This window comes from Epinephelus moara, chromosome 18 (assembly GCF_006386435.1).
Source record: "Epinephelus moara isolate mb chromosome 18, YSFRI_EMoa_1.0, whole genome shotgun sequence".
NCBI lineage: Eukaryota > Metazoa > Chordata > Actinopteri > Perciformes > Serranidae > Epinephelus > Epinephelus moara.
In genome coordinates, this window is record NC_065523.1 from 36,007,814 (window position 1) to 36,033,388 (window position 25,575).

At 42.2% G+C, this 25,575-nt stretch overlaps 1 protein-coding gene across 3 annotated transcripts in view; it reads left to right on the forward strand.

Annotated features, from left to right (window-relative positions):
* ntn1b (netrin 1b) overlaps positions 1 to 25,575 on the forward strand; it is a 75,051-nt gene that overhangs the window by 26,795 nt on the left and 22,681 nt on the right. For all 3 annotated transcript variants that reach the window (XM_050068994.1, XM_050068992.1, XM_050068993.1), the window contains exon 3: positions 16,152 to 16,340. In XM_050068994.1, coding sequence (XP_049924951.1) covers positions 16,152 to 16,340 — 189 coding nt within the window. The remainder of the gene's footprint in view (positions 1 to 16,151; positions 16,341 to 25,575) is intronic.

A 25,575-nucleotide genomic window follows, 5' to 3' on the forward strand; every position in this document is an offset into this window, starting at 1 on the left:
CGGATCTGGTGTCCTTTCACTGCCCTGTCAGGTCACTGCGGTCCGCTGAAGGCCACCTACTTACTGTCCCTCACACAAGATTAAAGACGAAAGGTGATAGAGCCTTTAAGGCTGTTGCACCTAAATGGTGGAATGCACTACCTCATGAGCTGAGAGCGGCCTCTTCCATGGACATTTTTAAAAAGCAGTNAAGACGAAAGGTGATAGAGCCTTTAAGGCTGTTGCACCTAAATGGTGGAATGCACTACCTCATGAGCTGAGAGCGGCCTCTTCCATGGACATTTTTAAAAAGCAGTTAAAAACACATCTGTTTAGGCATGCGTTCCATTAATTGTCCATTGTATCATCTCTGTATTTCGCTGCACTTTACTTATTTGTTTTTGTGTATTTTGCATTGTTTCTGTTATTGTATTTTTTGTATTTTATCTTGTGAAGCACTTTGTGAGTCCTCTCTGTGAGAAGTGCTATATAAATAAATTTACTTACTTACTATAGCTACTATGCCAAAAAAACGAGAAAAAAAAAGTTCAGCAAAAAAGAGGTTAAACTAAACTGACTGTAACTAGCAGTAGCATTTTTTATTTTTATTTTTTTTAGGACTGTTTTCTTTTTGCCTTTATTGGACTAGACAGACTAGACTCTGTAACTTAAGTATCATGACTAGAGAGGTGACCATGCAATGGAATAAAATCACTTTCACAGTGATGTCTTTTTTGGCACAACAAAATTAAAGTTAGTGTTTAGAACAAAAACAGTGGGGATCAGTGACCATTAGGTACGCACATTTATGTCTCAGTCTGGCTTGCAACTGGTCGACTAAACATGCTGATGTCCTGTCCCACCCACTGAACACAGAGAACCACATTAGTGAACATTGTCTGAGAAATACTGGTGACTCCCATTAAGGATAGAAGTTAAGGGCTGTCCCAAACATTGCTTGATATGTCATTAGCCACTAAAATATAAATAACCTAAAGGTCTTATCAGTTGCCAAATCTAAAGAGAAAGTCACTAAGCTGGCATCACAGAGAAAGATTAATCCTTTAAAACCTGTTTGTATTAATACAGAGCACCTACCTACACACAGTCCAAACTTCCCTCAGAAACAGAGAGAACAGATTTTGCTTATCGAGCTTAATGACCGTGGACCTTTTCATCACCTCTCCCATAAACTTGAGGAAATAAACTTGAGGAAGGAAAGGAGCAGCGGCCCAGTCGGCATGTTTCCACACCTACACTGTGGGAGCACTCCCGTCCATTAATGAAAATATACAGGGCATCAAACACAAACACACAGATACATCAGAAATTAATAAGCTTTTATGAGATTATTACTCAGGAGAATATTTTAACAACAGTCACAGCAGGCGTGTGTAGCTGCTGACGCACTTGCATGTCTGTTTACGCACACACACACACACACACACACACACACACACACACCGTACACACAGAGTAAAGAGGAAGTATTCCCCAGTCAACGCCCCGAGCTCCTGCCAACCAGCGACAGCAGGATGTTCCTCCACCAATCCATCAGCTTTATGTTTTAATTGGACATTTTAAGTCCAGTCCTGTTTCCTCCAGTCAGGAAACAAACCTCACGTTTGATAAAGTCACATGATTCACAGTTTGGCTGAATGTTAGGTTAAAAAGTTTTGGATGTAACCTTTAGAAAATCCTTGTTTTTAGTGACCCCTGTCACTGAGGACGTAAGGTGAACTGCAGTCAGCATCCTGTTGACAGTGATGAGACTGACCACGGCTGAGCGTCATCATGTCGACACAATGCTGTAAAATAAATTACAATCACACTATCACTATCTGTGATGCTCCTATATTTCACTCGGACCATTGGCTCTATGATACTAAAGAGCTTTCCGTTTGCAAATCACTTTAACAGCTGACACTACAAAGCAACCAACTACAGATCCATTTAAAGTAGCTTTATAGCTAGCTGGCTAACCTTACAGCTCATTGGCCACCCCGCATTGCTCTTGGTGAGTAGAGAGCACTTTGTACCGTTGCATCATTTATTTTTGGCTTAATTAATATCATTTGTCGTAATACACAAGCAGGGTTCCTACACATTTTCATGGACAAAGTTTTACAACTTTTCTGTGACTTTTAAAGGACATATCATGAAATTTCCATGACCATTTACAACATGTAACACAAACAGAACAAAGTGTACTATACTCCAAATTTTGATTATATTATTATAGGTGGTATGCAGACATGGAGAAGTAGAGCTCCCAGAGTAGAATGACAGTCGACTCTTAGCTCTGCTCTCCAATTACCATACTCTGCTTTTAGAGCACATTGGCACTCCGAGTGACAAATGCTCCAGGCTGCTCAGGTCAGGGCAGTCCAGGATAAGACCTTTGGGACTGGGTCTTTTGCTATTTGAGTTGCTACGGGGCGCTAAGTGAAAGTCCATCTCTGCTGGGCTGCTGCAGCAAAATGTATATCCTCCTGAGACCCTGTGTACTCATATGAGGACATCACATTTTAGGTTTACTTGGCGTTATATTTCATTCTGTTTAACTCAGACCTGTTGTCCTCGTTCGTGGACACTTCTTGTGCCATCTAGTGGTAGTAAGATCACCATACACTAATCCATGTAAAAACAAGATGGCGGCCATCTCTGCCAAGTCAGTCTGCAACTGATCCTGACACAAAAGTGGACAAAGTCCAAAACCTGGTCACATTTTATGGTTGAATCTTGTTTATTTGTGATGAATAATGTTTGTAGTTTGATAAGGCAACAAATTTGACCAATTTTAGCAACAGTAACAAGCTGAGACGCTCTTAACTGGGAAATACGCGTTTGAGGACATTGGGACTTCATTATTGTTGGCAGTCTTTAGTTTTTTATACTTACTGGGTCCTACTGATCCCACATAGCTAGGAGAAATTAAAAATGCATACCAAACAAAAGTTTAGGTCTCAGGAGGATAAAACAGAAACAGCATGTGTGGACTCTGTTGGTCGTTTGTTGATGATAGTGGACTCCATTTCTTAGCTAACGTCAGCCTCTGTTGCACACTGAGCTGAAGAGATGCAAGGTACCCAGGAACACTCATAACTTCACATCCTTTGTATGTTCCACAAAAAAATTGGCCCAAGTTCTTTACACAGAAGTCAGTCCACAGGCTGTTGTACGCAACCAAGAAGGTCTCAGTTTTTGAGTTACATTACAACCTGTTCATCCAATGGCATTAAAAAAAGATTAATACATGTATAAAGTTACAAACAGAACCTTTAAACACACCACTGCTGATGTGGGGAGGATCAGGTGTAAGACAGGCCTGAGAACAGCCCTGGACATCTGAGGAAAACCTAAATGAGCTCGTAGCCGACACTGAAATACACGCTCCTCTTTTCCCCTCTCCTTTGTGTTTCCCTTTGTCCCACTTGCTCCTATTTCTTCCCATTTTTCCACGTCATTGGCGCTTTAATTAGCAAGTTTAGAGTATACAAAGACAAGACGAATGGGTGATAGAAAACGGGTGACATGCAACAAAGATCCCAGGCGAGATTGTTGCAATTACACGGCATACGTTCCAGCAAAGTGAACCAGCAGTACGCCCACTCCCGCCTCCCCTGGACGGCTCCCAACACGGCAACAAGAGGATAAATGGGCTGAGATATGCTGGCCATTATGCATTATTATTCATAAGAGAGGGTGTGTTATCATTGGCACCACGTAGCAGCGGCTGTTTAGAGAGGAGAGTGAATAACTCCGGTCATTACTGATTGCACAATTACAACATGTTGTTTCTACAAAATGTCAGCTCTTTTTTCTTGTATGTAAAACAGGTCATGGTTCAGATTAGTCCCAGTTTACATACTGCAGAGGGGATGTGACAGGTTTCACAATACTGCCTGCAAATGCACCTAATATAAAACCGTACAGTGTGACACTGAGGGCAGATACATGTTGTAATTTGTTGTATTTATCGTGTACAGTCAGTAGATGCAGATCAACCTCATCATTACAGCCTGTTAGAGAGGACTACTGTTCTTCTCCGTCACCACTAACAGCTCGTTACTGTGACCCACACACATTAGTACCAACTGATCTTAAGTTACAATGCTAATGGCGCATTGCGTGAGCTGATGTCACACTGCATTACCTAATGACATACAGTATAGCGTGCTGAGGAGCAGCCCGCCACGCTGCCTCGGCCAGGCTGACTTGGGTGGCTGTTTATGTTGAGGCAGTGCATTCCCCGTTCGCCAGGCAACCGAACGGTTTACGAGCAGTTACTCACACAAAAGCACGGGGCGGGCTGATTGCTCAGCTAATTGATCTCCACCAGAGATCACAGAGCTGCACTCGTAAAGAAAAGGAACGCCTCCCATGACATCACCGCATGCTGCATGGCGAGACGAGGCGTGCAAGTCAGGGGAGAGACTTATTCCCACACTGAGGGTGGCAGTCTGCAGAGAGACGAGGGACAGAGTGTCACGTGGAAAACACACATTCACACAGATACACACACACACTGTACATGAAACCATTAATCAACAGTTACAACTGAATAATCTGCTGCTAATTTAGAGCTGGTGACATAAAGACGACCTCATTAATCCTCAGAGAAATAAATTATAATGCACAGGAGCTGCAAACGCCTCAGAAACCTCTGTAATGCCATGATACCTACGTTCAGAACCCAATGTGTTACAAACACACACAAATAAAATCTTGTAATGGTGGATTTCTCCTAACGCACTCATAAATCATTAGTAAAATTATTTTTTGATTAAAATTCTTTACTGTGTTATGTTTTCTGTGTCTGATTCCAGTGGACGGAGAATCTAAACACAAAAGAACACCTAATAGTAAATATGACAATAAATGGTCTTAACCCAAATTATTTTCCTTTAATGGTTAACATATATCAATTAAGGATGGGCACTGGCACGTTAGTACTCGAGTACTTGTTTAGACTTCAGTATGTATTCGATATACAGATTAGCGGTCGGCAACCTGCGGCTTCAGAGCCACATGCAGCTTTTTCGTCCCTCTGCAGTGGCTCCCTGTGGCTTTGACAAAAAAAAAAAAAGATTATGTCAAAGAATAACTTTATTTAACATTTTAATTTTCATCTTTGTAAACCTAAATAAGTATTTACATTCTCCAACTGTAAACATGTGTAGCCTGTACACCAAACTAGAAAAATGTTTTAACCTTTCATCAACTAAAATGTGTGTCATACATCCGTGGTCTCGCACCGTTTCCTCTCCATTTTGCCAAACTCAACAGCAGTATGTAGTCCTGAGACTCCCTAGCCAGGCTAACTTTAGATTCCAGATCCAAAAAAAAGGAAACGTCTCGGAGTAAAATAAAGTATTTAATAAGGTGTGAACAGGTTTGTTTGCTTTTACCACCAAAGCTGCAAAGTTAAAGTACCAATAATCATAAAGAGTCCACTGCAGAGTGGTCACTTCGTGTTAACACATATTAATGAATGCTTATTTAGAGCTATAAATAATGTTGACAGGCTAATTGAGACTTAATAGGTGTGTTACCTTCATATAAAGCTCAAATGTTTTGCTGCTCCATACAGATTTATTTTTTTATCATTATTTTGGTCAAAAATGGCTCTTCTGAGGGAAAGTTGCCGACCCCTGTTAGAGTTATCACTTTATTTTGCTTTGTAAAAAAAAAATAACCAGAATATACTTAAGTATAAATTGACCCTAATCTATATTTAAAGTTGACAGATCTGTGCAGCTGCAGATAACATTTGTTTTCAGTCAGGCATCACTTGATCTAACGTTACAGGCAGAGTGGTGACCAGCCATTAAAGTAACATTTGAAAGAACTTCAGCAAAATAAACAAAATAAATCTGCAGTGCAAACTATGTAAAGCTTAACTTGTGTATCACAGCTGATCTCTACAGTCTGAGCAGCACAGAGAGGCAGACTAACCCTGACCCCTACCTACAATTTTGCTTAGGTGTTGATACAGCATTTCTGTTGCCGCAGCGCTGCACCCTGTGTTTTGTTTTAAGGTTGCTGTCTTTGATGGTTGGCTCCGGTGCCAGCCTCCTACCTGTGCGAAAACTCGGATACGGAAATTTCTCAAAATGCCCATTCCCAATATTAATAAATAAAGTGATGCTTTGAAACACTTTGCATTTATATTATGTATGTTCAAAACCCCCGAGATAGATCTAGACATCCTAGAAAAGTTATGTCCATTGGAATGGTCGGAGGATCTGAACGTGTTAAAGGACGTTTCCCACCAAAGCTATGTCTGACAAATTAGACTTTTTCTTTGGAATAAACTGAACTGAGTGACTGAGGTGGTGATTACTCTTAATATGCACGCAGGGAAATTCCTGTGGGGTCAGAGGTCAAACTTATCTACAGGTATTTATTGTCCTTCTCAAGGACCCAACACGGGGACTTGAACTCAGAGGTCTCCTCAAACACTGTGTGTATATCCTCTGACGTCCAGGACGCAGGAGATTAAATCATATGAGGTGGAATCATATGCTGTGTTCTTATGTGTAGATGTAATGTTTTACAAGGTTAGGAAAAGATTTTGGTTTCAGCTAAATGATGATAAAATAATAACCTCTGGCTTGTAGCATCTGACACATGGCTGAAACAATAAGATCAGTTTATAACCACACTCAGGCTAAACCTGGACACACACACACACAGTGACGATCAGATGCAGGAACGTGCTCAGACCTGGGTGAAGTAGAAGACGGAGATGGCTCCAGATAGCCTTTCATCTCGGGATAACTCAATTCATTAGCTCAGCTTTTACCTTTTCATCTCTTATCTGGTCTCGGGGCACAAAGTGCACTCTCTTGTGGTTTGGCAGCTCCTCAGAGGTGAAAGGTGAGCTGAGTGATGGCTCATTATGTTTCTCTGTGTGCTGTTATGGTAGCAGAGCGGACACAATTCCCCACAGGGAACAGAGGTGTCGCTGCCAAATTGGCCATGATGGCATCATTAGATTGATAGCATCTGTCCTGATACAGCCAGACAGATGCAGCTAAACTGCTCTGTTAGCCTTTGGCCTTGATATCACTTCTGAAGTTGACACTGATAATGGTTCCTGTTGGAAAAAGAAATTGAAATCATGTCACGTAAAGGCTTCTGAGAGGATGTTTTGGAGCCTTAAAGTTTGTGGTTAACGCTCGCTGCATCTGGTCTGCACTTTTTCCAAATGTCCGATATTGTAAAGGAACAGATGTGTGAAATCACCAATGGTACATCAGCAACCCTTGACACACGCATTGTTTGTCTCTTGAAGTCCAAACGTCTTGTGGAAAGATTCTTAACTTTGTCTTTCAGCAGAAAAGTTGGGGGCTCTTCTAGACAATAGAGTCTGGGTTGTTTTGGGAAGCCCCCATCTAGTGGCCATTAAAGGAACTGCATCTTAAGGCCCAGATCAAAGAGAAAACATTTTGCAGGTTGCCAAATATGAAGCGACACTGCACTGTCTTTTTTCTTAATTGAATGCAACTAGTAAAAAAATGTTTGCGGCTGTAGATTAGCTTTAACCTTCACTTGTTATTTACTTGCCACTGGTTAGCTGTAGCCGTAGAGTAAAAGTTGATTCCTGTAGCTACACAGCTGCTCCCGTCATGTCTCTGCTCCTGACTTCAGTAATAACTATGAACTCAAACTGTGAACTAATGGCCAGAGTGCAGCAACTAAATTTCATGCTCACCGTCAGCCAGGAAAAACAGGAACCATCATTTGTTGTCTTAGAGGAACAACGGAGGAAATCTGAAATGCAATGACAGAATGACGTCTACAAAGCCTGCAAAGCTCTGGCACCAGCTCCCTTCGTCCGCACAGAGGCAGGTGCAGCAAACTGAACCCAGTATTCTCATTTTTCAAACGTCCTCCTGCCTCTAATTTGTGTCTCATTAAAACCACGTCACATATACTAACTCCTCATGTTCCAGCTCTGTTGTTTGTCTTAGCTGTGCCATCTCTGTTAGACTTGATCAAAGAGGGTCTTTAAATCATTCTCATGTTGGCTCGCATGTTTCGATGCTGTATTTGTTTATGTGACACCAAGGTGACGGGGTTGCTATTGATGAAGCGGCCCTCAAAGGTCATTGCGTAAACCTGCTCCGTTCTGTGTGAGATACAAATCTCCCCGTGACAGCTCCGACTGTTTTTCTTTCACTGTTTACATTTTTTTTTTGGTGCCTTGAGTGAAATCATGAAAAGCAGTCCGGAAACTTGTAAAAGGCTTCATCATCTGGAGGGCTTGTTGCAGAAGTCCTTTGTTGTCGTCCGCGCCCTCATCAAAATCACAGCTGCTGCAGTGATGTGTGATCGAAATATTTATTGTGGGAAACGTGGCTCTCGGTGGAAGCCGGCCTGGAGGCAGCTGAGGGGTGACGGATCGCAACGCTCGCTTTTTATGTTTGTGCATTACCGAGGCAAACGCGCTTCATCAGAGAAAGTCCACGCACGCTGTGTGACAGAAACGCCTGTTTGTCGGAGCGTTGGCTTCAATAAAGATGAGTCTCAGTGCGGCCTTTTATAGCTGTGGCAGCTGATACCACTTTACTATAAAACTCTATTTATGACAGCGATTTATTAAAACCTTCACAGCAGAAATCATTTATGATTTACGCTCAGCCTTCCAGGATTATAATGATATATTTGTGCCATCTTTTTTTATGGAATATGATGTGATCAGTGGCTCTCAGTGATGTCTTTATAATCCTACAGAGGAGCTGCTTCCAGAGAATAAAACATAATAATCACTGACTTAATCGTTGCCTGATCAGCGAGGAATACAAGCAAAAGATTTCTCCATGACTTCACCGACCAAAGCTCCGTTATTATTCTCCTTTTCTTTTTTTTTTGGTAACTCACAAATTACAGTCTAATGAATTCGTATGTACAGAGTGTGTACTGCAGGGGTTTTATACCAGGACAAATATGTAAGTACAAGAAAATAAATAAAGTGTATTTTTAATAACCTATTGAATAATTATGAGCAGGTGATGCATATGTTGAGGAAGATGGAAACAGGAATACAGACAAGACAAACAAACAAAATATAGCCAAGTATATTAGTATTCTTGCTGTTATTGAAAGGGATGAAGTGTTTTTAGCATGTAACACAAAGTTTTCAACAACGCTGTATGGACGCAGGTCTTTGCACATGAAGTAGGTGATGGACGGTGTTCCATTCTTGGCTCTCTCACAGTTGGATGGTAGTTTTGTCGAGCTAAGTGTGTCCAGTGTTGGTTGGTTTTTCTGGGAGCGGGATTAGCGTTAGCTTGGCCGTCAGCAGCTAACACTATCTCTGGATGCTGGAGTGTGAGGTGAGCCCTCATGTTTGTGTTCCCGGAGTATTTTATTCTCATATGACACTGCTGGAAATCGCATGTGTAATATCCAAGTCCTCCTTCTGTGTTAAGAAATCCAAAATAAGTCCAGATGTTTGAGTTAAATGCAGACAGTGCGTTTCTAATTTATTTCTCCAGTGCCTCCATCTTTGTTTTGATGAACATAAAAAAACCATCAGCACCATCTGGCGGACCGAAAAAGCAACTGATTTTATTATTGTAGTACCAAGAGTCGTATTAAAATGTGTCTTTGCAAAGATTCATTTCATTCATTCATTTTATGTTACCACTTCCTGTTGGGGGTTGCGGAGACAGGTCACCAGACTATCACAGGGCTGACACATAGAGACAGACAACCATTCACACTCACATTCACACCTATGGACAATTTAGAGTCACCAATTAACCTGCATGTCTTTGGACTGTGGGAGGAAGCTGGAGCACCTGGAGGAAACCCACGCTGACACAGGGAGAACATGCAAACTCCACACAGAAGGGCTCGCCCATCACAGGGTTTGAACCAGGAACCTTCTTGCTGTGAGACCACAATGCTAAAAAATGAATTATGTATAAAGTAAAAGATGAATACAATATCACCACGTGATTGGGTTGGTGATAAAACACTACAAACTAGTGGTGTGCCATATCATCTCCTTCACGATGACACCGGTATAATTTTTAATATCATATGAAAAATTCATATCGTGATACTCGCGATATTTCAACTTGTTGACATGTTGACGTCACACTGTTACCCACGGCAACAACAAGCATGGCTGAAAGCGAAATTATTCCCGACTCCTTGGTGGTTCCAAAAAGAGGAGCAAAATTAGATCACTTATTTTGTTGCAATTCAATGTTCTTAAATCAATAATAAAATATTTTTTACTAATTTGTCATATCGTCAAGAATATTGTTATCGCAAATATACAACGAAATATCATGATATTATTTCAGGGCCATATCCCCCACCCCTACTGAAAACAGAGTTGTGTATCAGAATTAAGTTTCTTCTTCTTCTGACCCCTCAGGTGGAAACCACTGGACTAAACTATCCAACTGTATATAACATAATTAAAGCTGTCTCCACCTGGAGCTGCTACAGCAGAAACACGCTGCTCGTACACTGCTACTTCAGTCTTCCAATAATATAATAATATCATATATAATAATACATCAGTCACACAGGANGTGTAATTTGTTGAACTATTAATATTGTGACAGAATGTGAATCTCACTCTTGAGTTACTGTTGTTGCACAAACTAAAGAAATGAAACATCATTTTAGTTTTTACTGAAGATTTGAAGCAAACTGTGAAACTATGTCACTGATTTCGCTGCAATTCTGTGTTCTTAAATTATTCATATATTTTTTTATTTTACTTATTTGTCATATCGTCAAAAATACTCTGAAATATTGTGATATTATTTCAGAGCCATATTGCCCACCCCCACTACAAAGCACGGAACAGCAGTTTCCTGAATTTGCTAAATACTTACACCATAATCCGTCAGTTGTAATTTGAAGCATGAACTGTTTTTTAAATACAGCAAAATAAAAAAACGCACAGCCACTTCATGGATATTAATGAACTCTTCTGACACTCCTGCAACATCACCCACATATTTAATACAGGTGTTATACAAGCATTGCATAATCTCCATATGCAGTGAGACCTTGAATCAAGTGTATGTAATGTAGCTTCAACAGCATGTGTGTGTGAGAGAGAGATGTACCCTCCTTACAGAAACACAAGATGCTGTCTAACTCAACAGGAACAGTTTCTGCATGTGTGCGTGTCTCTGAACCACTAAACCAACTGTTGTCAGGAAAATATGGCTCTGTAATCTGTTAAGGGGCCGAGTGTTGTCTTTTCCTCAGATCACAGGCGGTGATGAACCCTGTTTGATCTGGCACACGTCATGCGCTCACCATGTGAGTGACTGCTCAGGATTATACGCAGCCAGAGAGTAATTGGTCCTGAATAAACAACAATTGTGCAGGAATTCCATCTTTCTCCGTCTCTGAAGGAGCGGAGCATTCTTCAGTCTGTATGGTTAAACATCTGACACCTGTTGACAGCGTTGGTAAACATCTGCTGCTGCCGCGGCGCTGAGTTCTTCAAACCATCCATAACCAAATTTCATTACACATCATCATGTACAGACGTTTGATTGTTTCTGAAGTGCGCTCTCCTCTGCAGACGGAGCGAAAAACCGCCTCCGCCGAGCAGTGGGATGCGTAATTTCCATGCAATATGCACACCCACCACGAGCGCTTCCTTCACTAAGCTTGATAGATGGCACTTGAACATAAATAGATTGGAATAGCATAGCTCTAAGTGGGCCCTTGAAACCAAATGAAAGCAGACCCAGAAAAGACACCTTGTTCCTCTGATGTCCAGCGCACAATCACAGTGAGCAGCTGATTTACAGCAAACTGTCCTTTATAAAACACATGTTATATTTGGGATTTTACTAGAAAACTAAGATTTGAGACATTCGTGACTAAATTATATGTATTGTAATTTATTTTGGTCAGAAGCACTTGTTGCTGTTTCATAACAACTACTGTGACATATGTCTCCTTAGATTTTCTGTTGCTGAAGCCTCTGTATGTGACGGTTTTCTTAGTGACCTGTTGCTGTTTTTCCAGTGGACATAGTGCCATAAAAAGCAATAGGTTTTTTTAGTGCAGGAAAACAAAGATAAAGATATTGGGCATGACACACAGCAAAGTGCCACAGGTTGGAACTGAACCCAAACGCTGCAGGAGGATCAGCCTATGTGGGGTGCACACTTTCACCGAGACGTTGCTGTGTTTTCTGCTTGGTTACGCCACTATCACAACAACAAAACTCAGTTGTGTTTAGTGAGTCGTTGCTGCGTTTCCAGCAGCTCTTAAGGCCCCAAAATAAGGGTGTTTTTTCAGGGACCTGTTCCTGTGTTTACTGCAACTTTTAGCCCTCATACGTGTTTTTTAATGACTTATCGCAGGTTTTCCAGCGGCTTTTATGGCCCCCAAAACATGGGTGTTTTTTGGCAACCCATTGGCGCTTTTCCAGCGGTTTTTATCTCTAAAATGTAGGTGTTTTTTTAGTGATCCATGGCACATTTGCGGCTTTTTAGCCCCCAAACATTCATGTTTTTTAGCAACCTGTGGCTGGTGTTCAGGGTTTTAAGCCCCCCAAGACGTGGTTGTTTTTTTAGTGACTCCTTGCTGCTTTCCAGTGTTTTTTTTATCCTGCAAATTAGAGTGTTTTTAGCAATGTGTGGCTCTTTTTCAAGCAGGGTTTTAGCCCTTAAATGTGTGTATTTCTTAGCGACCTCTGGATGTTTTTTCGTGTGCCATTTTAGCACAAAAACATGGGTGTTTTTTGGCAACCCATGACTGTTTTCCATCAGCTTTTTAGCCCGAAAATGTGGGTGTTTTTTAGCGACTTGTTGCTAGTTTTCCAGCAGTATTTTAGCCCTCACATATGTTTTTTTAGGAACCTGTTCCTGTTTTTTAAGCCCAAAAATGTGAATATCTTTTGGCGACCCATGACTGTTTTACCTTCAGCTTTTTAGCCCCAAGATGTGGTTGTTTTTTAGCGACTCACTGCTGTTTTTCCAGCAGTTTGTACCCCGAAAATGTGGGTGTTTTTTTAGTGACCCATCATCATTTTTCCAGGGGAGATAGCACCATGAAAATTGGTTGTTTTTTAACTAAACATTGCTGCGTTTCCTGTCAGGTGTTGCATTACAAGCAGTTGTTTTTTACAGAGACGTCACAGTTTTTCCAGCTGGGATAGTGCCGCTAAAACAGGGTATTTTAAGCCATAATATAATGTCTTCCTGCATAATGTTCATCACAGAGTTGTTAAAACTTAAAGCTTCAAAGTATCCCGCACATAACATACAAATGTTTCGTATCCATGATTTGTAGAAACGTGCAATGCCAATTTTTTCTGGCGATTAGGTTTGTTTCTTTATATGAAGCCCAAACTATTGAAGAACAAAAAAGTTTTACCTGTTACCTCAACTTCCCATGGCACACGTACTTCAGTTATCTGGCAAACGTGCGACAGATGTTGCGAGGGGCATTTGGAGCCTGTTGCTCTAAACACGGCTTATCAGCGCTCAAGCTGTTGTCCCTGCTGGACAACAAGTGTGTGAGCAGAGCGAGGATGTGTGGATGAGATAGCACAGCGCTCATTAGAAGGGCCTGGGGACAGCTGTGGAGATAGCGCTTATTAATCTCATGACGCTCTCACACACACATGTGAGAAAAGTACATTTTTACATCTGTGAGAGTCTCAGCAGAGACACACTCGGATCAATTTACCCCAAAGACTCACAGACTTTACTGATTTGCTTGTGCTGGATTAAAACACAAGATATAAATTATGACGCATAGCCTGCTTTGGATTTTTTGTCTCTGTTTTGTCTTTTAAAAAGTAATTGTGTTCTTTGAAGTGACGGCTGCAGTGTTACAATAAACACATCTGTGTCTGAATATTTTGGAAGATGAAAGTACAGTACCAGCATCGGCTTTCTTCAGCACCCAAAACTAAGAGCAATCCATTTCCTATTCATGAAAAAAGGCCCGCTGCATTTTCCCCTCACACTTCCCTTAAGTGGAGATAACATCTGGGATAAGAAAGCAGTAAAGAGTGAGAGGGAAAGGGAGGAGGGAGTGTGTGTGTGTGTGTGTGTGTGTGTGTGTGTGTGTTCTTCAAAGCTCAGTGCAGTGTGTGTTGGATCAGCCCCGGGGAGGGTGGTGTGGGAGATAAGCCTGTGACAGCTGCCAAACACCTCTGCGTGTGTGTGTGTGTGTGTGTGTGTGTGTGTGTGTGTGTGTGTGTGTGTGTGTGCGTCTGGACCCCCCATTCAGAAGGAGTGTTTCTGAATCCCAACCACCTGCCAGCTCCAGTCCCTGATGGCAGGTGTGAGTTAGTTTGTACGTGATTCAGCCCACTGATGAACGTGGAGCATATGTGACAGTCTTATCTCCAGCATCTCTCTGTAATAACATTAAGACTGGCGCATTGATGGAGAGATTACCGAAATGTGAGGGACCGTGAGGGCGGCTCATGTGAATGTTACGTGCCTGACTCTAAGCCCTGAGCCTAATGAAGGAAAAAAGTGACCTAAAAGGTAAAACATCACTAACAAGAGGATGACAGAAGAGAATACAGAGTCCTACAGTGTCCAATATCACATTAATGAATTGTATGTAACATATAAATTAAACCGTAATTTGTGACATAATTTAAGACATTAAAACTTAATTTTTATTGGAATTAAATTTTATTTCAAAATGTATGGAAGCAAATAAGAGACACAAAAATAAATAAAATAAAATAAACTTGCTCTGTGTCGACGTAGACCCTACGCCGTAACCTGACGTGCACCTCCCCAGAAATGTAGCTACACGTCGCAGCGACGCTGCAGACCTCCTGTCTGTTTCTGTAAGCTGAAACCATTTCCCTCAGTGGAAACGAAGCTTGTAGTTACTTTAATTTCACAGATAAGAAACAATAAATTGTGAAGACAATAAAGCCTCCACTAAAATAGCATTTTAAGTCTTGTGTGTGATTTATCCTGGCTTCATATGAGCAGAGGAGATCTCTGCTAGTCGCTAGGCTAATTTATACAATGTAAAATGCCATAGGCTTGTGCTAATAACGTTAGCATGTTGTATTTGTGGGGAAAATGCGTCCAGATAAAGACAAGTGTTTGTCTGTGAATGCTGCGAGTTATAGTGAAGCTGATTTGTGTACTTGTGTTTGACATTGTCTCTATTAAGACATGTTTAATGTGTGTTTAATGTGTGTTTTGAATGAACCACCGCACAAGTATAAATGCTCACAATGGCATAGGCTACGTGTGTAGGGTCTGCCACACAAGTATAAATCGAATAAACAAATTTTGAGTAATTATAATACTTAATGCTGATGTTAATGTACATTTGACTTTGTTACACATCGTCCTGCTGTATAACTGACCCTGTTACATTTATAGATTTTACAAAATTCAGTCATGTGGTTATTTAATTTATGTCTCATTTATCTAATGTTGACCACTTTGGGGTTCCATAAAGGAGGCCTGAAATCATGGCAGTGCGTCAGTGCGTGAGAAATAAGAACTTTGGGGTCAATATTAACGAGTGAAAATAGCAATGACAATAAATCAGCAGCCTCTCAGATGTGTGGGAGAGCGGAAGAAAGTTTTCTTGCCTGACATCACAGGGGTTCAGAGGTTAAATTCACAAGCAGGTGGCCAAGCGAGCTCAGGACGTTTCTTTTAGAGGCTCCATTATTCTGAGGCCAGACCAGCGCAGGCCGAGCCACACCATCTGTTCCAATAACCTGTTTCTCAAAATGACAAACTCATACCAGAAGATTGAGACTTTGTCGTGTCTGTTGAGTAAATGCATTTTCTCAGGATCTCGACTGACTGCGGTGCAAATTAGAAGCTCTGTAGACACTGAGCTGAGTTCATCGCTGTCAGATAACAAGCTCATGTTTCCAAAATGTCAGCTTTTCAGGAGCTTAGAACAACATCAGTGTTTTTTTGGCCTGATGACACTGCATTTGGTTTCACGAGTTTGGAGTTTCTCAACTGACAGGGGACGATGTAACCACGCAACTGGAGTGAAAACATGAAAATCTGCACAACTGGAGTTACATGGTTTTCATGCTCTGCCACATGGGACTGTTTAAATCTGAGTGGTGGACGTATTATTTCACTTAAAGGCATTACGACGAGCTGATCTGCAAAATGTCACGGCTGAATTTCTTTCTCTCTGTCTCTCCACAGCCTGCCACTGTAACCTGCACGCCCGCCGCTGTCGTTTCAACATGGAGCTGTACAAGCTGTCAGGACGGAGGAGCGGCGGCGTATGTCTCAACTGTCGTCACAACACGGCGGGACGCCACTGCCATTACTGCAAGGAGGGATACTACAGGGACATGACCAAGTCCATCTCTCACCGGAGGGCTTGCAAAGGTAACAGGAGGCAACGTGTCAAAAGTCAAACACTTTCAGTATGGTACCTTTGGAGCCAGCAGTAACCCTTCAGACATGGTACCTAGACCCTAGTGTTTCCACCACAGACAGTCCTCTTAAATGTGGGCGGGGTTGTTGTCACTCACTGCTCCGTCCAGCACTCGCTGTATTTCCTCCTTTATCAGTCTGCACCTGGTTTATCGTCCACAGAACGAGGCTGCACGCCCACATTTTCAGAACAAAATACAACAGGCTGCAGTGAGAGTCTCTCTCCATGGGATATTTAAAAATAGCAGCTTTGTGTATTTAGTCCTTCTCAGGCAAGCTCAGGGGTTTAGTGTTGCTGGAGCCCACAGGAACGACGATCTACGACGCTTTTTTTTTTCTCTTCTCAGAGTGAGGATTAGAATATATGCAGTTCACATAACCCGGCCGAAATAAATATATATAAACACTTGAAGATCCACTCAGTACTAAAAGTGTGTGTCATATAAAACCTAAAGTGATGGTCAAAGTTGTCACAGTGAAATTTAAGGTGTGCTGATGGATTCACGTCATCAACTCATGCATTGAGTAACATTACAAGTTACCGTTCCACCTTAAAAGTCCTGCGGGGTGAAGCTGTGAAGTCCGGCGGCAGCAGGCTGTGAGCAGAGCTAGCTGCTAACAGCCACCGCTGCAACTAACAAACTCCACAAATCCATTCAGCAGCTCCACCATCCACAGTCAGACACACACGGCTGATTACTTACTGCTGAATTACAGCTCACAACTCACAACGGCTGACGCTGCTCCAGTCAGGCTGTTTCTGCTGGCTACTGAAACAGCCTGGTGCAGACTATTTACTGGAGTTTACCAGCCTGTTGCTCATGCGGCATTTTAAGATAACAAGCACAGATTTTCGTCACGTCTCGTCTCATCAGCGTAAATGAAGTATAGATTTTGTCTTAGTTTTTATTATCAAGATCTAATTTTAGTTTTACTTTGTCTTGTTTTTGTCATGGAAAAAAAGTTGTTGATGACCATCATCATTGCTATAGTTTTTGTCAACGAAATTAACACTGGTCCTGCATGGGTCCATTTTTGAAAACCCGTGTCAAAGCCACATCCGTTAACAAAAGTCCTGCCACCCAACCTGCACCGATAATTAAACACACACAGGCTATTGTCACTCACATTAAGCTGGGTTCTCTGTTCTTGAATTACAAATCCAGTGAAGGAGACGTCTCTTTCACTGGCGGCGCTCGATGCTGGGATGGCAAAAACATTCCAATACACATCTGAGCCTGTCAGTGGCAAAAAAGGCACTTTTATTGGACGTAAAGTGACAGTGTGTACATGCTACCCTGGAAATCCAGAGTTCTCGTGAGAGCACAATTTGAATTTGCTCAGCGAGTCACTCTGGCAATCAGTAATGATGCTCATTACCTACACCTTTGGAACCGAGCTACACCAATCACATCGGTGTATCTGATATAGGCGGGCCAGAGGCGAGCTAAACAGATGGCGACAGCGCTGCGACGACGAAGTCCGGAATCAGTCAGTAAACATTGCAAGATGGCAACGGATGAACACCAGTTGTTTGAAACGGCTTTGGCCGCTACAATGAACGAGTTAGACTTGGCTTTTTCTCTAAAAGAGGAACAGAAGACGCCGCTTGAATCTTTCCTTTGCAAGAAGGACGTTTTTGCTGTTTTGCCGACCGGATACGGCAAGAGTCTAATCTACCAGTTAGCTCCGCTGGTAGCTAAGCTCTGGATACGTCACCCCGTGTATTGTTCTGATTGGTCGTAGTGTTATCCAATTGTGTGCAGTGATATTTTCAAATGCATCCTTGGTGCCGCCCCTCGAGTTGGGCCATTTGCATTACTCATAGCCAGACCCTAAATCTTTCTAGATTTGGGTCTGGATTTCCAGGCTACGTACATGCCCCAAGTGGGCTACACTGCAGCCTTTTCAAGGCTGTCGGCTGCAGTGCTCTCACTCAATACTGAAACTATTTGTAAATTGTTGATCTCATTGATCACTTAGACACAAAAACATTGGAAAATGTAGTAAAGAATCTGTGCACGTTTCTTCCTCTGCCTGTTTCACACTTCAGGTATTAAAGGAATTCTTTAAAAAGTTGTGGAGAAAAGTGCCCACCTGTCCTGGTGTCAGTGAACTGACCCGTGCAGCTCCCAAACTATTCGGGGTCGTCCATGGATCCCTGACAAGCCAAACATAACAAACAGAACAGAGGTGTGAGCAGATCCACTGAACGGAGCAGTGGAAACAACTCGCTAATCGTCTCTCTCCTCTATTCATACTCAGAACACACTGCAACTGCACAGGCACAAAGAAGACAACACACACACAGGTGTGAGCACATACGTCAGGTTTGAGACCGAGCGGCCGAGGATTAATGTGTGGGGAGACAAAAGCTGAGCTCCTTCTGTCTCGCAGCACCTCGGGGAGTAAAGACATGCTCTGAGGCGCTGAGCAAACAAACTGCTGTCACTCAGTCACTCAGGCCAGACACTCAGCGGAAAATATCCCTGAACGTAGGTACAGTCAGTGTCTAGTCATATTTAAGGGGCGTAGACAGTGAGGGGGAATATGGTCCGTTCTCTGAGCCTGTACATGCTGGGAAAGGGCGGTTTTTAAACTCACATAAGAGACACATTTACTACAGATATTATTAATTGAACATATCATAATATCAGTACCCTATAGCCATGAACGCTATGAAGTAATAATGTCATGTTTCCATGCACCTTTCAAGACAGTAAAGCACCATGAACATTACTCAACGCCATTAGCCTATGTTCTGATGATGTGCTGAAGCATTTTCATGCTGGAATTTGCAACTGCAAGAACTACAGGTCCTTGGAAGCTCACAGCTTTTTCTTGTTTAATCAGAAATAGCCCCAAAATTGCCAGTGTCATTCCCACCAGACTCCAGTAACAGTTATTTTAGCCAGTATAGAGTCAACATATTTTGACATTTAACTGGGTGAATTAAGGGTTTATGTCAACCAAACCAGAGTTGGTGATTATTGTAACTGTGGAAAGATGAACCAGGATGGTTTCTGTAAGTCTTATTTTGTTTCTGTCGACTGTGAATGTAATTTACAACGCTAAAACTGCTGATAATTTAAATGAAGTCTGGTGGGATTGGTAATGGTGATTTTGGGGTTGTTTCTGGTTAAACAAAAAGGATCTTACTCTTTAACAAAAAGGTCTATCTCTGTTGGGATCCTCTTCATAATGTTGTCAGACATTTATGTTATTCTGAGCCTGTCAGTGGCAAAAAACAAACAACTTTAGTGGACGTAAATTGACGGTTTGAACATGCCCTGAGTGTTTACATAACAGCCTGGCTGGACCAATTTAAAAATAAATAAGTTGTGCGGAGGTGTCGAGCCAACACATTCTCACTCTGACCTCGTCACATGTCCACGTTTGGTCATGGACTTTCCACGTCCACATACCACGTGCAAGGTACCCTGGGTGTGTTGGTTGTTGACGTTCTGGGACACCGTGTCAACTTCAGCCTGTTACATGCATTGTCTTCTTTCAAAATACACTTCTGTTTTCACAGGATATTTAACGTTAACATACAGTGTCTTTCAAAATAAAAGCACTACGTCGGTACAACACCGCAAATTGACGTTTTTTTTCCTTCAACAACAAACACACATGGTTAGGTTTAGGAAAAAAGAACAGGGTTTGACTTTAGGATTTTACGGGACGCGAACACCTTGAACGCGTTTCACCCTGATGCCGCCGGGTGCCGTTAAACTATAACGGCAACCGGCCGCATATCATACTGACGTTAAAGGAAATGTTGATTTCTGACGCTGCAAGTCACTGACCAAACGCTTGATTTCGATGACTTCGTAGTGAGACCGGGCTCGCTGAGTAGCTCACCTGGTAGAGCAGGCATCCCATGTACAAAGGCTGCATCTTTACCGTAGGTTTGATTCCGACCTGCAGCCCTTTGCTGCGTGTCATCCCCCCTATTGTCCTGTCAAATGAAGGCCAGATGGAAGGGTTGCAAAGGTGTACCATGATATGAAAGGTGACCATTTCATACCATGTGCATTTGCTTATTTATGATATTGAAAAAGGAAAAATGTAACTGGACAGAGAATCTCTCCTATTGTAGTTATTTTCAAAGGTGAAACTTTTTATTCAAACTTCCATAAAAAAAAAAAAAAAATCAAGTTTGTATTATACTAATAAAATGTTTAATCAAAAATAACCCTTCTGTTTTCATTCCTTCAAGGGTCGTTTTGACTGATAATATCATTTTGTAATACAATGAAACCTCAATATTTTCTGAGGCGCTTATTGTACAGTGAAAATGTCGAGCCTGGTCTCACTCTGGAATCGTCCAATTCCAGCGCTTGGGCAGTGACTTGTGGCATCAGAAACCAACAAGAAAAGTCCTTTAACATTGGCACGATACACTGCTGGTTGCCGTTATAGTTTAAAGGTGCTCGGCGGCGTCAGAGGGAAATGCGGTGGGACAAGGACGAAAGTTAAGGCGGTGAAAGTCCGAATGGGGCAGGCAGGAGGGGTGATGGATGGGTCCAACAAACACCGACTTTCTAAAGCCAAACCCTGTTCTTTTTTCCTAAACCCAACCATGTGTGTTTGTTGCTGAAGGAAAAAAACATCAATTTACAGTGTTGTACTGACGTAGTGCTTTTATTTTGAAAGAGACTGTATGTAAACTGTACATTCCCTGCGAAAACAAAAGTGTATTTTGAAAGAAGTCGTCCCAGAACATCAAAAACAAACACCCAGGGTACCTTGCACGTCGTATGTGGACGTGGAAAGTCCATGACCAAATGTCTATATGTGACGAGGTCGGAGTGAGAATGTGTTGCAATGTCATACCATTGCAACCCTATCAGAAAGCCCCAAAAAAATCAGCTTTAAAAAAAAAAGTTGTTGACATTAATAACTTTAAGCAGCAACTTTTCAGCCTGATAGCAAATGGTCTGTTTTCCCCCACAGCGTAAATGCATGTGCACGTTTTGTGGGAGTTCCCATACGAATGTATCTTTACAGTATTTTCGCATGTTTTCCGAGTATATGACAGAACGTTTGCCTCCAAACGCTGGCAGCCCTCGCTGTTAATGTGCTGTTATTGGAGGGAAAGTCTGTTTTTTATGGGATAAAAAAATCTCTCAAACCTTTTAAAGCGTTACAGATTTTATGGCAGCACTTCTGCCTGCTGCTTTTAAACAATATTGGATGCCGCTGTACATTTACATCACAGTTACTCACCACATACTAATGAAAAATGAGAGCCTCTGGGCAGATGCACACATTGCGGTCTTGAGCAACATCTACCACTGAGCTATGATTGGTCGGTGACAGGATGCCTATCCTGCGGTGCCTCCATCCCTGGTACACCGCTGGCTATTTAAACACAAGAAGAGCAACATGATATTTCCTACTGCATGCCACAGCAGCCCTCCCCTCTTAATTCACTCTGACTCAGCTCGCATGAAATGAAAGAAAAGGCACGAGCAGGATGGAGCAAGAACACTGACGGTAGGTTTTGGAAATAAAATTTGGCATTATAAAGGAAACACTGGCACTGAAAAAAGCTTCACTGAAAAATAAAACACAGGCTTTAAAAATATTTTATTTTTTGCATCCTTGTGTATTTTTAACATCCTGAGACCTGAGCTTTTGTTTGGTATGCATTTTTAATTTCTCCCAGCTATTTGGGATGAGACGGACCTGATAGGTGTAAAAAAATAAGCATCATCTTTGAGTAGCAATAAATATTTCCTCATAAGGGAACAGTGGGTTTATTTTTAACAGTCACACGTGTTTAATAAAGTATAAAACTAATTATTTCAACACCTGAACATTGTTGTGCAAAAATAAAATTTCAATGTGACCTTTGCTCAATCTTTTCTAACTTTATGGGTTAGGAGTCACTGTTTCAGTCTAAAACTGTTCATTTCACTGTCTGAACATGTAGGAATTTTCCTTGCTCCATAATCCAAGCTAGAAATGTCCTATGACAGGGGGCAAGAAGCGGGGCTCACCCTGAGTCACCAATTAACCTGCATGTGGAGTGCAGCAATCCAAAAATGTAACGTCCTCATATGACGCAGGGTCGTAGGAGGTTAATGACAATCTTCAGATTTTGTCAGTGTCAGGTTTTTTGTCACTCTTTTCTTATTTTAAGTTTCAATTCCTTTCACTGTGTTGTAGTGGAGAGGAGGGGTGTGCGGGTGTGATTTACATATAATCTGCATACTAAAGAGGAACCAGTACTGTTGTGAACCCACAGTCCACTCTGAAGTCTGACATGAAGAAACAATCAGAAGACTGTCAATGAAAAACATCAAAATACGTTTTTAATTTCTGTGTTTTATTTTTCATTGGACACCTTTTCAGTGCTAATGTTTCCTTTTTAAATGCCAAATTTTATTTTTGATGCCAAAACTTGAAGTCACAGTTTCAGCTCCAAAGAGTAACGGGGCCTTCAGAAGCAATTTCACAGTTTGTATCGTTCTCAAACGGAGCGCTGGGATCGATTTACTGCATGTGGCTGTGCTGGGCTGAACACAAGCTTGAAAGATCGTCTGCACTAAGCTAAAAAATGACAAATGGCTCTTTGCAGCATTGTTTCACTCCGCCAGTCTAAACATTTTCACAAGCTATATTTGGGGAGGAGTTGGTTCAGGGGGACGGAGCTGGGAGCAGGTTAACAGAGGTTCTCACTTTGCCTAATGAATCGATGTAGCAGCATCCATAGATCTTTGCAAAGTCTTTCCAAACAGCTGGATCAGTAACCTGAAGACTTAAAGCCCCCCTCACTCTTCATATACGCAGCTCGCTGCTCTGGGATCAAACCTAAACAGCCTGATTGCTGCTTTTCTGCTCAGGTGACAAATACGAGGCGATGTGACATCACTTAGAAAGCACTATATTTATTGTTCAAATCAGCCAACCATCCCACTCTGCTGTTGTTGGACAGGAAATACAGCGCTGCGCCAGCACAGCCAGGAGGAAGTCTGCTTTCATTTCCCATTCCTTTACCCCCCACCCCACCCCTCCTCACCAACACTCCACATCTCAAAATGTCCTCTCAACGATTTACTTAATCGTTGGAGGTTTAGCAAAAAAAATGTCTCTTGTGCGCCTCCATCTCTAGCGGCAGCGTGGAATGCCTCATGCTTTATTTCCCAGATTAACAACTTCACCCCTCATCAAGCGCAGTGTAAACACGGCTCTTGGAGAACCACAGTGCACGCCCCCCGCCCCGAACAGTTTGTTTTTTCTCCCCCGTCCCCTCGTACGTTTGGCAGTCTAAGCCTTTAACTGGGCTCAGCGAGTCCACAGAGATGAAGCTGGTACATGGTTCACTGCTCTGCACCCCTCAGCAGCCATTCAGCTTCACTGCCCCCCCCACCACAGGTTGAAATTAATTAATCTGTCCAGTTTGCAGCACCTCCTGCGACGGCGGCGAGGCTGTGGTTTTACATCAGGGGACTGCCGAGGTTAAAGTGGTAGAAATACAGTCAGACGACCTTTCATTATAAAAACCTGACAGAGTGGTGTTCTGATATTTTACCGCCTCATAAACTTTATTCAGTTTATCACATTTATTGTAGAGTAACTCAAACTCTGTGTTTTAAAGTGTCTCTTCAGGGAGCAGTTTGACATTTTTGAATATTGGCTTATTCACTTTCTTATTTCTATTCTATTCCTCTAGTTTGGTTCAGCACAAAGAACGGAAACAGGAGGAAACCAGGCCCCCAGGAAGTGCGCTTGGCTCTGAAGCCAATGTTCATAGTGGCCAAACAGTGTAATTACACCGTCCCATGATGCCCTGCAGCCCACAAAGACTTTTTCTCATAAACTTAGATGGTAAAAGAGACGTGTGTAAATCAGTGGATACATTTTTTTGAGCGCCACATCCCCTGCAAAATCAGGATTTAATCTATTCGGTCCTTCAACATTTGCTAAGTCTGGAAGAGCCACATGATTAAATCATTTTATCCCTGTTCAAGTTAGAGTGGGCTACACCGGAAGTAGCCGGCTCAGCCAGCAGAAGAGTCTAGTGCACCTGCTCTATGGGCCGCACAGTGCTTTTTGGCTTCATGTGTCACTGAGCAACTTTGGAATGACGAGACCCCGCCTCCAACGCTGTATCCACTTCTCTTTAAGCCCAGTTCAGACCAAGATTTGCAATGAGACAAAACAGTTTTAGAACATAAAGCACGTCACCTGTTTCAACAGCCAATCGGCTTGTAGTGAAGTCCGCTGGTCAAGTCAAAATGACAGCAGGTGCTCTGTCCCCACTGTGCCCGCTGCTGCTGCTGCTCGCTGTGTGTGCTTATGCCCCCTCAACACACACACTCTCATTGACTGATTAATTGGTGCTGGTTATTTATATTATTGTGGCGTACTGATTATGAATACAGTCCATCTGATGCTGGTTTCGTTTCATCACTGTAGCCAGTATCACTATCCTCATTCAGATTTTAACAAGCTACAAATTATATTCAGGTAGCCAGTATCACTATCCTCATTCAGATTTTAACAAGCTACAAATTATATTCAGCCACAAAATAAGTCTGAAAAGCTGCAAATCAGAACGGAAGTACAGAGAGTTGTTGACTAGAGATGATACACCGTCTCATGGCGGTCACTTCCTGTCAATGTTACAGATCAGAAGTACACAGAGTTGTTGACTAGAGATGATACGCTGTCTCATGGCGGTCACTTCCTGTCCACGTTACAGATCAGAAGTACAGAGAGTTGTTGGCTAGAGATGATACGCCGTCTCATCTAGGTGCATTGGGGTGAACCAGCAGGTTTTTAGAACGTTGCAGAACGGCACGTTGCAAGTAGCTGCCTGTTTCAGCTTGTCTCGTCACAAATCTTTTGTCTGAACCAGGCTTTATATGTCCATGGGGTAAACAGCTATCCTGTATCTGTGCTAGTAACGAAATCCACTGACTAAGATGTCTAAAGCTCACTAATCAACACCAGGGGTGCCGTGATGCTGGAGTGACGCTTCGCCACTTTTTTCCTCCAAGTGAGGAAATAGACGATTCGCAGTTTGTGTAATACGATTGATATTTAATAAGCGCTTGATGATCCAGTCATCACTTAAGTGAATATCGTCAGATGAAAAGGTCCAAGCTGTCATATTGACACTGATTTACAATGTCAACTCGTGCACTGAGTAACATGCATCCAAACAATCCAG